The sequence below is a fragment of the Corvus moneduloides genome, chromosome 8 (genome assembly GCF_009650955.1).
Source record: "Corvus moneduloides isolate bCorMon1 chromosome 8, bCorMon1.pri, whole genome shotgun sequence".
In the NCBI taxonomy this organism is placed as follows: Eukaryota; Metazoa; Chordata; class Aves; order Passeriformes; family Corvidae; genus Corvus; species Corvus moneduloides.
The window spans coordinates 14,878,217-14,895,813 of record NC_045483.1 but is presented as its reverse complement, the minus strand read 5'-3'; the positions used below and the strand labels follow the sequence as shown (position 1 = coordinate 14,895,813).

The window sequence follows — 17,597 nt, the reverse complement described above, 5'->3', positions numbered from 1 at the left end:
GTCAAGCAGGTTTTGTTTAAGAGCTTTGTGCATATCATTGGAGTATTTTAGAGCTAACTGAAAACAATACCAAATTCCACAGAAACCTTTTCTTCTGATTAAAATGATTAAAATTTTAAAAAGCCCCACCAGCATATGTAGATAAAGTAAAGATGAAGCAAAAACTGCATTTAGTTTACAAAATTTTGCAGACTCTTAAGATTCAGATAGCAGGACAGATGTATTTTGTAAGCATGTGATATATTGGTAGAACTCTGTGTGTCCTTAAGCTCACCTCAAACAATCTATTTGTTTTTCTAAGTACTTCTACTTTCTGTTTTGATTCTTTTCAGTGAAATATTTTACTAACAGTTTCATGTCATTTGTTACCTCTCATCTCAGCTGAACAAAGCCACCAGAACTAGAACAGGTTAAAAAAGTCAAGTACTGAAGATTTAATCTTCTAATGCTTTAATGCAGTGTTATCATCTTCTACAAAGACCAAGAACAATTTTGAACATTCTCTCATTTGGCTCATTTTAAAAAAATCTTCCATAGCTGCATACTGAGGAATTAGAAGATTTTCTGACTTTCACAAACCACTGCTTCTCTTGAAGCACCAGGCCCCATTTCCCATCAAAATTATACAGTGCTCCTCCTTCCTATCATACTACATAAAAATGACAACTAAAACAAGTGATTTATAATTGACACTGAAGTATCATGTAAGCATGAATGTGGTCTGTACCTACATTAATACATGAAACACACTCCAAACCCAGAAAGTCATACCTGAAGTCTCCCTTGTTGTTAATAACTCTTTCTGCAGGGCAGTAGGGTGCAGCTGTTTCAAGTACCACAATTTCTACTTGTTTAGTGCTATTTCCATAGGAATTCTTGACTAGACACTCCCAATCTCCAGTTGCATCAATGTCAATACTCGATAGGATAAGTTCACTAAAAAATAAAAGATTCATCATTGTATACACTTAATTACACAGGTATCAAGTCATGGGTGTTCTGACATTAACTTATTTTCAGAGATTTTTAATGAAAATATAAAAATGGGGTTTGGTCTATGGTATTAGAGGGACAGACAGTATGTAGTGGTAGTGAGCTCTTAGCAGCAACAATTTGTATTGACTACTCAGGTTGTAACAGGCTACAACACAACTCACAAATTATCACAAAAGAATATCAATTATTTATCAATGCCTGTTCTCCTTTCCCCAGATATTACAGAATATTGGGTTTGTTGCCTAACCAAACACCCAAATGTCAGAAATTCATTTCAAGCTGACCACACAACCAACCCACAGAGAATGGGTTTGCCTTCAGCCATGATTACAGCTCCTATGGCATCTCAACAGCAGAATCTGGCACTCCTTTATCAGGGATAGAACCTCATTCAATTACTGCAACTCTACAGATGTCATAGACCAAAAATAATACTAACTACTTCATTTTAAGAAGGTAACATGTTTTATCTTAAATCTGCCACTTGGCTAGAAATAAATTTTACTAGAGTTTTAAATAAATTACAGCTTCTGAAAGTTGCTGAGAGAGGAAAAAAAAGGCAGCATTGATCTGAAATATTTACTTTGCTTTACAGAAATGGCTCATCTTTGAATATGCCTTGTGGTTTAGACAATTAGAAATTATGTGGGAAGAAAGGCAGTAGTGTGAGAAAGGGAGAGAATGTACATTATAAAAACTGAAGGACAGAATTAAAAGTTAATAAATTTATTTTGAATTTTTATTTAAAATAAAATCTTAAAAATTCTTCTTGTTACCTTTAGCACTTTTATGTAGAGCCTGACATTTTGAAAGATGATTTTCTCAAGTACTTACTACAGAATTGTTATCTGGGTCCTCAGAAAACAAATAAACCACAGTAAATAGTCTTTGATTTAAGTTAGTTGCTTCAGAATTTTTACATAGTTCTCCAGATATTCAGTAAAATTTATTATTAAATAGTAACTTTAAAAATTTCACATTATTCCTATTTATGATAGCTTTGAACTCCAAGAGCCTTGTAACCCCCTATTTCATTTTTACAATGAATTTTAACATATTTTATAGCAAAAAATATAGAAAAAGCATCACTAGCCATTCTCAGAGACTAGCTCAGTATTTTAACGTCAAAGGAAGCAATTTTTCTCTGAAGAAGTCTCAGGTGAATAGCCCAGTAACAGCAGCCTCTTGGCTAATTCTTAATACATCTTTTCATATTCAGGGTGAAATATATCAGTGAAATTAGCCAGTTTATAGCAATGTTTTAACTAAATCTTATATTTCATATGTCACAACAATCTCATTTCATTTTTATAGACAGTTAAGATCATACTCCTAGAGCTTATAAAAACAATTAGGCATAAAACTTTTTCACTGAAAGAGAAGGCAGCAGAAATATTCACTCGTGGCATCAAGATGTGGAGACTTCACAAATGAATAGAATGTATGATAGTTTTGCTGATCTTTTGATATATTTTCCATAAAATATATATAATCACTGTTAACAATAGAAATTTGATAAAACTGGGAACCATGGTGATGTTAGGTAAATACCATATTTGAGTTTACTATAAATTTTACAAGTACTCAGTATGAAGATAAATATAAAGGGTGTATTTTCCATTTATTTAAACTGCTGAAATGTGTTCTGATGTAAATTTCTCTGCTGCTTAACAGATCTCCCGTCATGAGATGACGTTTCCCAGATTCACAGACATATTTACTGATACGTCAGTGTTGCTTCTGATAGAAATGCAATACTTGAACACTGGTTCAAATTATCTCAAAAGATGAGTAACTCCTCACATTCACACTTTTAATCTTCTATTGCCCTTTCTTCAGATGGTGACAAAAAACAAGCCAGAAAAGGTTTATGCAATATAATGACTAGATCATGACATTGTCTTCTGAATTGCCATCTGGTCACTGTAAATGATGCATTGATTTATATTCCTCTTGGAATATTTTGGATAGCAAGCCCAATGGTGAAACTGTTCATTTACTTATCATCTGGATATGACAAATGATAAATCGATCTTATACCTCTTATACCTCTGGAGAATTTGGGGGACTGAATTTAAAAAAAAAAAGTATTTTAATACTCAAAAAAAGCAGACAACTTGATCCTTTAGCCTTTTCTCCACTTAAAATCCTTAGAGACTTCAACTTCACAGTGCTGGCAGACCAGAAGGGAAGGGTGGGCCTTTCCTGGGTATAGAATTTTAAAACTATTTCATAAAGTTGTCTACTAGGTCAGTTACATATTTTAAGTCTTGGCATGGTTATGTAAGCACGCCCAGAGATTCTCACTCGTAGCAGAAAGGCATTCTTGATCTCTCTTGGCAATGGCAACAAATCTTGGCTAAAGGCAAGAACTCTCCCATAATCTGAGAACAAGGCAGGACTCTGATTAAGGAGCTTGACAAGAACACAAAAGAATTAAGAGAGGATGGCTCCTTTGGCTGTAATCTTTTCTTGATTACCCCATCTCACATGAGCTAATAAACATCCAGCCACAAATGAAACAATATTGCCCCTACTATGCAGCTTTCCTAAGGATGGAGTATGAGTCAAGCATTCCTACGCCCTCTACATCAGCAATCACATCCCACTCCTCAGCAGTGTGACAGTTGCGACTTTTCATGGAAAATTTTGACTTCCAGGATGAGAAGAAATGGCCTCAAGTTGCAGCAGAGTGAAGGTTTCAATTAGATACTAGGAAAAGGGTGGTCCAGCACTGCAACAGGCTGCCCAGGAGAGTGGCGGAACCACCTCCCAGGAAGTGTTCAAAATACCATGTGGATGTGGCACTTGGGGATATGGTTTAGCGGTGAACACAGTGATGCTGGATTAACACTTGGACTTGATGATCTTAAGAGGTTTTTTCAAACCTTAACAATTCTCTGATATTCCATGATGATAAAATGAAGTCAGACATTCATGAGATGGTATCAAGGCAAACTGAATATGAAGATTGCTGCCTGATGAGAAAAGGATGACTAGGCAGGCTTTTCTCAAGTTTCCCTTTGAAATTATAGTGACCTTCTCAGTAAGAACATTGAAAGGAAGAAAGAATATACATAATTCTTTTTTGTACTGGGAAATTTCATGCATGGTAGAATTCCTTTTTTCCAATGTGATGACTGACATATTGAAAAATTAATTAAAATGTACAGCTGATGCAATTGCCGGAAAAAGTCAAAATACTCAACTGAAGCCCATGGCATTTGTCATTATAAAGAGAGGAACCATAATACAAGCGGAAGCCATAGTCATGTAATCAAGTAGCCTATGACAATAGAGTTCTATTTGAGGCATAGTTTTGCATTGCTACAGCTATGCATAACTAATTAGGCAATCAGAAGTAGGTCTCATTATGCAAAGTTTCTCAACCATGTCCTGAAGAAGTACTATAGCGACATTTACTGTACGCCCCAGCAGTCATTTGCATGCCAGGACACAAACTAACAAATAAAGAAGAGACTTTAACACCATATTGGCTTTCCACAAGAAATACTTTTAAGTCTGACTTGAGTTTCTGTAAGATTTAGGATGAACCAACTGCTCTTCCTGCAGGAAAATAAAAATTAATTACTTAAACACAGGAAGTATTTAGGTTTTCTCATATTCTTCTTCAGACAGATAAATAGCTAATGTGTTTCCACAGTTCAGGCAGAAGGTCTACATAACATGCCTCCAACCCATACGACCTTAAATTATTAATGCTAACATGCAATTTAAAAAATAAGGGTTGGTCTCCAGAGTACACTGCTGCTTGGAATACAGCTTTTTATAGGGGACATAAGGTTAAAACATGGAAAATGAAGAGAGAATCTGTAAATCAAGGCACTTGTCTGAACTCAAATTGCTAGTCTGATCTCTCTGACAAAATTAGTTATTTATGCTTGAAAGAAACAGCATTAGAAGGCTGATGGCCTTTGAAGTAAACTTGTGTCCAGGCAACAGCAGGAGAAAAGGAAGATGAAAGTTAGTACTCATTTTATGTGAGATGTCTAGCAAGTCTTTTCAGGTGTAATCAACTTCTCATACACACAGGTAATGCAATACACATGATCTTGTTTCTTTTGATTGCATATAAAAACAAAGCTTAACTTACCATTTAATACCATCTGTAGGTACCCAAGAAATGTAATGGGCTATAACATATAATTTTTCTATAATTTATCTATCAGCTCATTTGCTCACGTGCTAGAGCCATGATTAGAGTTGGAAAGGACCTAGTTTTAATAACAATATACTGCCAAGAAAAAAAAAACCCAACCCCAAACAAAACAGAGGGGAAAAACCCCAACAAACCAAACAAAAACCTACTTCCAAAATAGGAGAAAAGAGCTGTATGTCAGTTAGTAAAGCCTTCTCACTTTATTTCCTTTGCATTGTTCAAATTACTTCAATTGAAATGCAAGCGTTCAAAAATACTGTCACAGGCTAATATCCATTTGCTCCCCAACAGTCAACAGTGAGATGTGTTTTCTATAGGTGTATATCAAAGTACCTGTGACCTACATATATGCCATTAACTTCTTTCATAAAATTGAAAAAAAACCCACTATTGATATTAGAGTGACTCTACCAAACCATCTTCAGAAACTACATCAGCAACCTAAACAGCTCTACATCATATCACAACATGTTTCGTTTGCTGTATGATCCCATTATCATTCATTGAGCTTGTCAGGCAGAGACCATCAGGTACTGTTCTGCACTGAAGGGTGTACATAAAGATTTTTGCATTTATCTTCAAACTCCCACAGTCCTGGAGTCAACACATGCCAGTCTAGCTAGCTGAGAACGTAAGTGGGGAGAGGAAAAAAAAAAGGATCAACAGTTCTAGAGACCCAAAACTTTCTCTTGCTGGATAAACCTTCAGAGAGCTGGCAGGTCTGTGGAAGCACAGTGCCATAAAGCTATCTGAAGAGACTACACCTGGGCCAGGGCTTATTTAAAGTACTTCATGAATCAGTTGTCTATCACTGAGCTGCTCTGTCAGTTGGTGAAAGGTTTAGGGATGCTCAGATGTGTTTATTGTTATTAATTTTTTTCTACCAGCAAACTGATGGACTGCAGCATGAATATAACTGCAGCCTTCTGGGGAAACAGTGCTACACCTGCTCTATGCCTTTCATCTGCCCTTAAGTAGTCTGTATGCTGCAATGTTATATTCAGAGGAAGCTTTATTTCATTAGCATAACTCCTGTGATCTGTACACTATCAGAGATTCTTAGACAAAAATAACACCAATCAGACCAATAGCCAAAATTGCATAAAAAGCTTTTAAAGTAAAATATTTCCCAGATGACTCAGAAGTGTTAATCTGCTTATGACAATTCTTGATTATTTGATTACATGCCACTGGGACCAGCAAAAAAAACCCAAAACAATAATCACAAAACCCCCAAACAACACACAAAAGGAAACAAACCAAAAACCCTACTAAATTAATTTTACAATTTCACACTATTTGTCAAATGCATATCACTTTGACACAGTACAAATGCAGAAATTAATTATCTAATGAATACTTGAAGGGCTGGTTGATACATTAGGGTTGGAATACTGACCTGTTTTACTTGCCCACTGCAAGAATTTTGGAAATATCTAAAAAGAAGGTAAGACGTAGCAGTTTCCTACATAAGAACTTCAGGATTGATCTCTATTCTTTCTCAGTATTTGGTGTATCTCCTACAGTGTAAACTTTATTTTGTGATGGCCAGGAGCTACCCAATGACAATACCATAAACAATTAAATATAGGGGGTTTTTATCCTGCAGGGAGAAAAAAGAGTGGAGAGGACTTGTTTTCATGGAATTCCAGCATGTTAATGGAAATATGTCTTAAAATTCATTCTCAACATTGAACAAATTGAAATACATGAAAATTTAAAAGTAATTCAGTTGCTGTTTGAATATGTCTAACAAGTTTTGCTTTGAAGAAATGGTTTGCTTCACCAGTATTTGGTGAAGCATCAGATTCTGGATGTATGTCATAAATGCTCTCATATGCTCACATTTGATTCACAGATTTAAAACTACTGCCTGGACTCAGAGAAAATGTACAATTATACCTAACATTGATGTTGACAGGAAAAGTACTTGAGAAAAAGCCAGCCCTGAGATGTTGACTCCAAACTGCTGCTACAGTGCAGCATGTCCTCAGCTGCAGCTGTTTGTAGGGCCACATTAAAATCATTCTGGCCTTAAAAAGTCAAAGCAAAACCCTCTGATTCTCCCTTGTGGGGGATTAAGTGTCAATTTTTGTTCTTACTACTGAGCATTTCAGTGTTGTGGCGGGATGGACCCATATATAGCTGCTGCATATAAGCAGAGATGGAAGTGAGAGGTCAAAATTTAGTGCAAAGCATCTTCTTAATCTGGTCTCAACACCAAAGAAAGTACCTTCTTGTAAAGTTCTTCAAGGTCTCCATCAAAATATTATTATAGTTCTGACATACTGTTTTTCTAGGGTATTTTAATTCTAGCAGCCAAAATACTTAGACACGTTTTTTGTGAAAATACATATTTTTTCAATCATGTTTTCAATAAGCACTTACCCAAATTAACCCTACAGGTTTTTATGACACAGCACAACTCTTAGGCAATGGTCTATTACTTTAATGACAGAGGGTATCATGGTTGCTGCTCTTTGCTTTTCATCATATTAGTGTCCTCCACAGGTTATATTTTAAAATGTTTCCCAGACTGATTCGTAGTAAAACTTGAGTTTTATATATTTCAGGTAATTGAAATATTTTTAGAGAAAAGGCCTAAGTTTAATTAATCTTCCAAATTAATTCACATGAAGATACTCTTAATCTCACATAATGAAACCCTTACCCTGAGCATTTCATAATATTCTGCAATAATTTAAAATATTGTCTTCCTATCTCATACATGAGAATGCTGCTGGTAAAGTAGCATCTGTCACTAGTCCTTTTCTGCCTCCAGTGCCTGAAGTGAGTTGTAGACCATTGTCTACAGGGTTTAAAGTGACCTCAAAATAATAGTAGAAATATTGATTTACATTTAAATTGTTATTTTGCTTCAATTGTCTCCTAACTACTTGACAACTAAGGGTCAAACAGAGTCAATTAGGTAAACCAAAATACCAGCTCTGAACAGTTTCTGCTTATCTCCCTAGATTTCTCAGTATGACCCTTAGCTGCTCATCTCCAAATACCCATGACAGCAGAACACAAAATGATTATAAAATATCTGCATTTCTGAATCAAGTTATTTGGATCTGTTCTAATCTTGTTAATCTTGTGCAATCTCCAATATTCTGCCATGATTTGGTACATATCTGAACTTTCAATTAAGTATCCAACCTACCAACACACTTATCAGGGATTTTCAGACTGTTTTTTTACCTACTACCAGTCCAAATCACTACTGCTTGCTTCATGTCTTTTGCAGATGTATTCCTGTCCCAACTGTTAAGAAAGTTTAGGGATCATTTGGATCATTTCACACCTTGAATTTCTGCCTTTCACACAGAACTTCTGGAAGCATTTTGTTCATTCTTCTAAGAAGTGTCTGCCTGGATCTCAAACTTGCCATGATACCACCTGTCTACTCCTGGAACCAATTTCCTTTCTCTAAGCATATCTTAAAAAGTCCTTATTCTTCTAGTGAAACTGTCTCAATCAAAGTCCTAATTCTTTACTAATACCTGCAGTGGTAATTTCAAACAGTAAAAAAGTATTAATTGGACTCAACCTTCTGTTTGGATAGTGTAAATTATGATCAAAAGTTTTAACCCACAACATTTAATTTGTTTGAAATTTTTTTTGTACCTTTGCATTACAAGTGGACCATGATTTGAAATTCTTCCTTTCCCCTGCACATTTTTGAGATTTTCACGTAATCATATACCTCCCATCTCAAACATTACTATTTATTTCATTGTTTACTTGGCAGTGGCTACTGTCACAATGTAAGGAAGCACTTAGAGGATTAAAAAACCAGATTCTTAAGCTTAATTTTTTTTTAAATTAAAAACCCCCACAAAATAAAGTGGCTTTGTCAAACATTTTTAGAAGACTGAAATACTTAGGACAGACTATAATAGAAAAACGTGATTTTCAGGGGATCAAAACCCAGTCCTAATAGTCTGTATTTCCAGTGGCAAATCTACCCACACGACAAAAATTACATCTGAAAACAACTTTTGATCCTAGCACCTGTTAGTCTAGTTTTAGTTGAGAGCATTTCTTCATTTGTAGCTCTCCTTTTTGTGGGTTCTTAACTTTCTGCACAGTTTTCATGTTTCAGAAGGAGCACCTTGTGAACTGTAATGGTCCCAGAGCAGCTATTACAGCTGTCGGGGCCTAAGCACTGTTAAACACTCTGCACAAGTATTTACAGAACAGAAATAAAAAGACTTCAAAATTGTCATTATATTCTTTGTGGTAAATAAGAAACTTCCTGAAAATTAAAGTCTCTCAACCACTGTAGAGTTTCTTGGTTCATAGAATTAAAATAAGTTCCTTTTCTAGTTTAATATTCTAATAACTGCCCTGCTAGCTTCTCAAACACTGAAAGGGAACAGTGGGGAAGTTGGGAAAGATGCTGTGCTGCAGAGAATCCTACATGACCTTCCTTCTGACGTTAGAATTGCCACTTATTATTAAACTGATACAATATTCCAAGCTAAAGAAAGAATTAGGCTGTCTTCATGGAAACACCATTAATGATTTCAGCTAGATCCATTCACAAATGATAAGAAATTAGTCCCACATCATATGTATATTTTCATATATGACTATGACATTTACACACAGGCATAATGACAGAAAATTAAACACCAGAAGAATCAAATATTATTATCATTGGCAAGAAATGATAAATGCAAGCTAGCAGCAGAATTGAAAACACCTTTTCAAGATCTCCTGTAAGGGAATACTCCTTGCCAAGAAAAATGTCACAGACCGGAATACAGTTCAAAACTTTAGTTTAATTATTGTAACAAAAATATTTATTTTAGTTTATTCTGCTTTATCATAGGAGACAAAAAATACACATTTGGATATTTTATCCTTCTACTGTGCCAGTTAATAAAACAGAAGGGTTTAGCATGATATTTGTGTTGTAATCCATGTCCAGAAATATCTGGCACTACCCAATAAAATAACCCCCTAAAAATGTTTGAATAAGCAGCTTTTGGAACATGACTACACCTCTTTGTTCAAAACTAGCTATAGAAATCTTTAAATTGCTAAGTAGCACAGGCCAAAGCCTCTCCTTTAGTGCAATTACAGAAAGCCACAGACAGTGGACATTTGCTGTAAAGACTAGGTATGCAAAGGCAAAATAAGAACTGATTTTAAGTTACCTTTAAGTTCAAATTGTATCCTTAACATTTGATAGCCTCAGGGAGGCACAGTCTTTCTGATGTTTCAGTGCCTTGTACAACTATGATTTAGCCTTAAGAACCATCACAAATTAGTGTGTAATAGCATGTAACAAGCATATTAATACATGCTATTGTAACATGTAACAAGCATGTTAATACATATTATTTTGATTTGTTATGACAATAATAATTATATAAATTAGGATATAGTATATATGGTCATGAAGATGGGATTAAAACTAAGAAGTGCTGAAGATAATTTTAACAGTCACAACATGGCCAACGTTTTCTTATTTTCAACATGAAGAGACAATACATGTCCTAATATTTTAAAAAATTATTTCAAAATAGTACAGTTTTTAAAAGTAAGTTCAAAACTATGTCTTTAATATGTTAATTTTGATCAGAACCTAGATCAAGGCAGAGGCACGACAGCTCTAGTTTTAGCATTTTTGGCTGGACATGGACCATGCTCTACAGTAAATGCAGTGTTGATGCCCTTCTATCTTATGAAGTGCCATGTATAGTGCAAATAAATGAGAAATTAGAATGTTGCATGCTTTTAAACAGCTGTTTAAAGACTTGGAGTTTTATTCAAAAATATTTTGTCTTATTTTAACAGTCTGTATGCATCACATAACTTGGGCAAGTCAGAGTATTTTTCCAGTCTATAACAGCAAATGTGATGACGTATTTGAAGAGCATTTTTTCTGAATAGCTGTGCATACTGCACATCCCAGTGCATACTGCACTATCAGCATCACGGTCACCTATTAAATGGCACAGTAAACGAGGTAGGCAGGAGATCAACCATCCTTATTAAAATATGCTATGGTAGATATGGTAGACAATGGCTTTTATTTTACAGTCTGCCAAAAAATAAGTAACGTAAGGTAAAAATCAGCTAAGCTAATTCTAGCTTTTTAAAAAGGGATAGCTATTTTGAAAAAAAATTTATATTATTTTTTTCAGTTTATTACTATGCTTTACAAATTGCTTGTACAGTGCAAAACATAATTCAGTTGGAAAATATAATGAAGTGATTAACAGCAAGTCTTTCAATTTTGATATAATGGAAATAAGAGGAACATGCTTTAATTTAAGTGACTTGGCAGTTATGTAATAGCTCATGCACTTGGCATTACTGTTCTAATTGGTCTAATATCAATTTTCATTGATATTAGAAGAAAGCCAGTAGCTGTGAGAATAGGTCAGATCTACGCCTCTAGATCTACAGGACCCCAAAAGGGGTCAAATAATCAGTGAGTAGATGAAATTAATAAAGCCAAAAGACCCCAGTGGACAGGATTTCATTTGACTCCCTTCATAACTTCTATTTGATAGTTCAAGAAGCATTTCAGGTCAATTATATTAATAGAAACTGTTTGAGTGAAAAGATGTTAATGATTATCCAAGCTAATTAGCATAGCTATTTTCACTCCATCTTCTACAAAGAGAAAGGCAGAGCCTGCACACAGAATCAGACTCTCTTTTTGATCAATGACGGAAACTGGCAGAGGACAAAAGGATGTGTGCAACAACTTAGCAGCTTTTAGTGACAAGCCAATACTCTGTGATGAAACCCAAAAATAAACACTGAAATTTATAATTTATTAAACAATATTTAAAAGGGAAACTGAAGCAAAACTGGAACAATACAGTCACTGTCAAATATTAGTTTTTACTTCTTTTATATAAGCGTATTCTACTTCATTCCTCTTCCACTTTTCACATCAGCAAATGCATCTGTAGATCTCTGTATCTCTCAAGCAAACAGGCACAGAAATGGCAGAAGTCAAAGAAAATTGAGAAATATTTAATAAGAAACAAAAACGAGACTACCTAACTAAAGAATATAGGATCTAGTATATTGGAACCTACAAAAACTAATCCAAGCCTTTTCAGTTGATAGTTCTTCATAGGTCCATCACTCAGACTTCTAGATGGTGTCATGAACAAGCAGTTTGGCTGTAAATCACTCTCATATGCTACTGAAGCTTTTTTGTTTTCTTGTTTTTTCATGTTTCTTCTCATGGTTTACTGTATAAGAAACTGTTTTTATCTGTTTCACACCCATATCTGATCAAATCTGGATACCTAGACGCAAAAGGTACAATTTGGAACCACGGCCAATTATAGCCATGAAAAATCTCTACCTCTGTACTCAGATTCAAGCACGCAATTGAATTGCTTCAAATAAAGTAACTCCTGATGCATGATTTAATGAGGTTTATTGCAAGTGCCAAATCCGTTCCCCTTGCCTGCAAGCCTGACTATGACAAGGGGCGAGTGTTACCGTGTAATTAAGCAGCAGTCATGAATGATGCTGTCCTCCACGAAGATGCCTCTCTCTTCATCTGTTTCGATCAGGCGCCCAGCATGGTACCAATGCACTTGGGTGGTGTTGTCCACGTAAGTTGCAGTACACTGGAACGGCAAGCGGTCTCCATGGAAAACCACTTGTCTCTGTGATGGGATCAGCTCAAAGAGAGGGAGTTCCAAAGGTCCAGCTGCAGGGAAAACAAAACAAAACAAAAACAGGAAAAAGAAGCTGCAATTAATTCCTCTCTGATGAATACTGTTAAGGGAACTAATTGTATACAATTCTAGCTTCTTAGATGCTCATGTTAAAATGCTAATATGAGAGACATGACCACTAACTACCCACTGAAGTCTGATCATGTTGTGAGTTCAAGAGATCACATTTTTTTCACTGGTGTGAGCCCAGATAAACAGGCTTACCAGAATATCTACAGAAAATAAGTTTTGTGAAACAGGTCACAGAATGGTTGATGCTGGAAGGGATCTTTTGAGATGCTCCAACCCAGCCTCCTTCTCAAGGCAGGATGCTTTACTATACAAGAATAAAAAAGTGAGTCTTCCAATTAGAGAAAAAAATACAGCTATTAATATAGGTTCAGTTAACATTTAGAAGACCACTTCACTGCCAGTAGATGAAATGCCCACTGTGCTCCAGAATGAAACTTACTGTCTAGAGAGCCTAAACTCCTTAATATGCCTGGGATTTAGATAATGATAAGACTAATAAAAGTTCAACTTTCCCTTGAAGTTCAACTGTCCCCATAACTTTTTATTTCCCTGTTCCTTCTGCCTATTCCACAAGTCATCTCTACTCTCTAGATAATTACTTAACATTAAATATTTATCTAAGTAGCTCTTTTTATCTATTAAAGGAAGAATACTTTTTACCATATTTTTTTAATGAATTTTCTCTCTCAAAGCTCTCTCCAGGAAACACCCCAATAATGAGAACACCTCACATTCTAAGCAGGCTGTTAAAAAGAACAGCTGTCATAACCACAAACCCAAATGCCTAAACACAATTTAAAAAAAACCACTGCAAATTTGGAAGGTATATGTATTTTTGGCCCTTTCATCATAACAGATGAAAGTCTGTTATGTTACAGACTTGAGAGAGATTGAAGGTTATTTTCTTCAATCCTAAAGTCTCTCTAGAGACTGCTTCTCTAGATAGTGTATGTTTTCTTCTATTTTTATTTCTAGATCTCAAAACTACCTTAAGACAAGTTCTGCTAAATACTTTCTTTATATTATGAGATTAATGCTATTTCTTTAAATTCAAAACAGAAAATTGAAAAAGAGCGTTTTAGGAAAAAAATAACTGAAACAGAAGCTCTGCATGTAAAGAATGATGATAATCTTCTTTGGGATAATAAGAAATAAAGGAGAACCTTATTTTCTTTTTTCTGATATAGTTCTTCTTAAGCAGAAGAAAATTACTATGGCTGATACTTTGTTACCATTGCACAAAATTCTAATGGTAATGAAAATACTGAAGACTCACAAACATGACTGATAAACACCTTACCATGAACGTCCTGCACAACAGTTCCCACAATACAGCCTTTTCACCTCAGCCTTCAATGCCAAAACAATTCACTGAGCCTGGGTCACTTTACAACCTCCCTCTGCAATCTCAGCTTAGACAAAAGGCCTACAGACTTGCACCTTGGTTATCATTCTACCATTTTAAAGCTAGATCTTCTCCCTTATTTTTCTTCTGTTTTCATTTAAAGGCCTCTCATCATTAGTATCAATCCATCCTACAGAGTTGTCAGCTGAAAGGTCACGCTTCCACATTTGCACCACTAGCAACTATCTCAAACATCTATTTTTCTGACAAGTTCCTTTTTTTTTTTTCCATTTCACTGCTCACAATTTCATCTTCCTTAGCTTGCTCCTCAAAATCCTCCATTGCCCATAACAAATACAGATGAACTTAGCTATGCCTATCCAGGTTGCAAGCCATAATCACTGGTTCTACAACTGCTAAAATTTGTGGACAACTAACAGTGCTTTTCCTCTGCTTACTCAGCATCCCACCCTAACACACTTCTTTTACATCATTCAGATGTTGTCTTTGGAACTCTTAAATTGTGAGAAGCTGCACTTATAAACCTAGCTTTGGGCCCTTGTTACTATTTGAGTATTTAAGTGTTAAATGGTATATTCATCACCTGCTGAGTGATCCACAGAGGGATCACTTCTGCTTTTACACAAGGAAGAATGCTGGCCAGCACAGCACGCAAGATTGGTACACAAGTGAATATGTGCTACTGCTGTCTGGGAGAAGCACACAGAGGATTACTAGCTGCTATGTACTGAAATGTTTTAAGTCTGCTGTGACTATAAAGGGCAGCCTTCAGAAAGCTCTCCTTACCTGTGTACCCATCCTGTACTTTACCTTTTGACTGCATCTGTTATATGGAGACAAAGATGCACTACAAAAAATTCCTTGAAACATACACAATATTTTTATATCACCTTTGGCTTCTAATTAAGAGAAAAGAAGGTAAATCTATATTAATACCTCATTCCCAATAGCTGCAGCCTTGGTCTCAATCACTTATATTAAATGTTTTTAACTAGCAGACGGAGAGAATCTCTCTCTCCCAAAAAGTTGGTGTTGCATTATGAAGTCAATTATGGAATATAAGGAAAAGATATGGAGTGCAAATTTAGCCATAAATTAATGAAATTACTACCAAAATGTAGAAAATTAAGCATACTGTCACAAGTACAACAGCAAGAGATACTACTCACAGAAACAAAATATTTCCCATGAATACAGTGTTTTTAACTGAGGATGTTGTATCTGGTCAAATGGTTTTGGCCATGCAGTGAGTGACACATTGTGTCACGAGGCTATGAAATTGGAAGGGTGTGAACTGGAGCATCGATAACTTTAAGTCAAGTTAAATAACTTGTTGAGCATATGGATGAAGCGTAACACTAGCACTCTCAAATTATCTGTCTTTAGCACTGGTGTCTAAGGCTCTCCCATTAACCCGTCTGTTGCTCAGCCTTGGGGATCACCAAACCCAGAAATGGAATGGGAATGAAGTGTTCTCTATGAGTTTTGTCGATTAATGATCACAATAAACGAAAACATTTTTTACTTCAGTATGTCAAAAAATGATCAGTCCTATCAACGGTGTACTCATTTTCTTCTTCTTTGCAAATCCTTTTAAGTGCCAACAAAGATGCAAAATGAATTAAACATACCTTTGGAATTAAACATACCATTATCCTAGCATATCCTCCTGACCATCTTTGAGAATGTACCTATTTGGGTTGGCCAAATTGACAAATAATGATGAAATCTCATTTTCAAATTGAAAATAATAAAATTTCTATGGATTATGACATTTGCAGACCATGGAAGGTAAACATAAGTACTTCTGGAAAACATCTGCTTTTAATCTCTGTGAGGTCCACATAAAAAAATTAATACCAGAGCTAATCCTCAGTTGCTTTCCAGGGATAGTAATGATTTAAATGTCTGAGGCTGGCTCTGCAACCATTATTCATGCAGAAGTTTCAGTTGACTTCTGTGACACATCTCACAGTTATGAGGATTAATTGCATCAATAAGAGTTTCAGGATTAGGACCAATACCCTTTATTTCAAATGACTAAAAAATTATTGTAGAATTCCATCGGCATCAGCTGGAAATACTTATTTTAAGTCCATAATCCAACAATCTTTCAAATTCAGAACACAAATAAAAGTATTTATTAATGCTGTACACACATTTTCAAGCTTGACTTTGAGAATAAAGTACAAAGTAAGAAATTCTGAAAGTAGTTGGAACGATTTTGGCATTGATTTGACAGCACTTTAAATATAACAGCTCTCCAAGCATAGCTCTACACAACAGAATTTTCTTCTTTGGTTATGTGGGTAATAAAGACTAAATTGGGATTACTGAATATATATAATCTCTGATGTTCAAATTTATGTGTGTGTGTGCACATATGGCAGACACAACAGCTTCATAAGATTAAAAAGTTCACTATTGTATGTTGAGAAGGGAGGGAGTAATTTACAGGGATTTTATTTACTTTTTACACACTTGAACAATACTCCAAGATGCTCGTTTCAAGATCATGCACTGTGCTGCCCTCAAGTTTGGAGCGAACACCACTATCTGCAAATGAGAGGTGTGACTCCTCTCTAGGCATTTAGATCAAGAGCTGATGGAGTGTTTTACAGTCTTTACCTGTCTTGTCTCTCCAGTCAGCACTAAACCATGATTGCAGCAGAGCACCACAGGAATCACTGATTGCAGCATGAATCTAAAGGTCTAACCCATCATTACAGTAATTACATCTTTTTCGTTATCTTTCACTTCTCAGCAGAAAAGGGTTTTGTTGACTGAAGGCCAGACTCTTCATGCAATCTAGTCTTGTATTTCAGATTAGCTCTAGACTAGAATACTGAGGACATACAGAGAGGGAATCAGGTTACACAAATACCACTGAATTAGGGTATCACTTGAGTCCTTTTCACAGAGAGTATAGCCCTGCACATTTTAATGCATGCAGTGCCCCAAGATGTTAAAAAAGTTGAAAAAGAAAATAGAAATTATTTTAAAAACAGTTAGCTAAAACAGAAAAATAGCAAGGTGTGCTGAAGCTCTAAGGAAATGTTCCAATGCATGTGTCCTTAATATATTTCTAAAAGAATTTGTCTCACACACACATACACACATTATGTATATCCTATTTTTTCCTTCCAATTCAGTTCTCGAGATTTTAAAAGTATTTCAATTTCCTATCTAGTTTTTGCCTTCCTTTCTGTTTTAAAAGTTGGAAAGGAGGAAAGTATGAAGGAAATACTGCTGTTGCCTGACATACATGGAACAAAAATGCTTGTAAAAAAGATAACATAAACTGCATTTCTACCCA

At 35.4% G+C, this 17,597-nt stretch overlaps 1 protein-coding gene across 1 annotated transcript in view; it reads right to left on the bottom strand.

Annotated features, from left to right (window-relative positions):
* ADGRA1 (adhesion G protein-coupled receptor A1) overlaps nt 1–17,597 on the bottom strand; it is a 263,104-nt gene that overhangs the window by 120,866 nt on the left and 124,641 nt on the right. Inside the window, exons 7-8 of the mRNA XM_032116446.1 lie at nt 12,662–12,875; nt 772–936 (exon numbers count right to left, since the gene is read on the bottom strand). Of these exons, the coding sequence (XP_031972337.1) occupies nt 772–936; nt 12,662–12,875 (379 nt within the window). The remainder of the gene's footprint in view (nt 1–771; nt 937–12,661; nt 12,876–17,597) is intronic.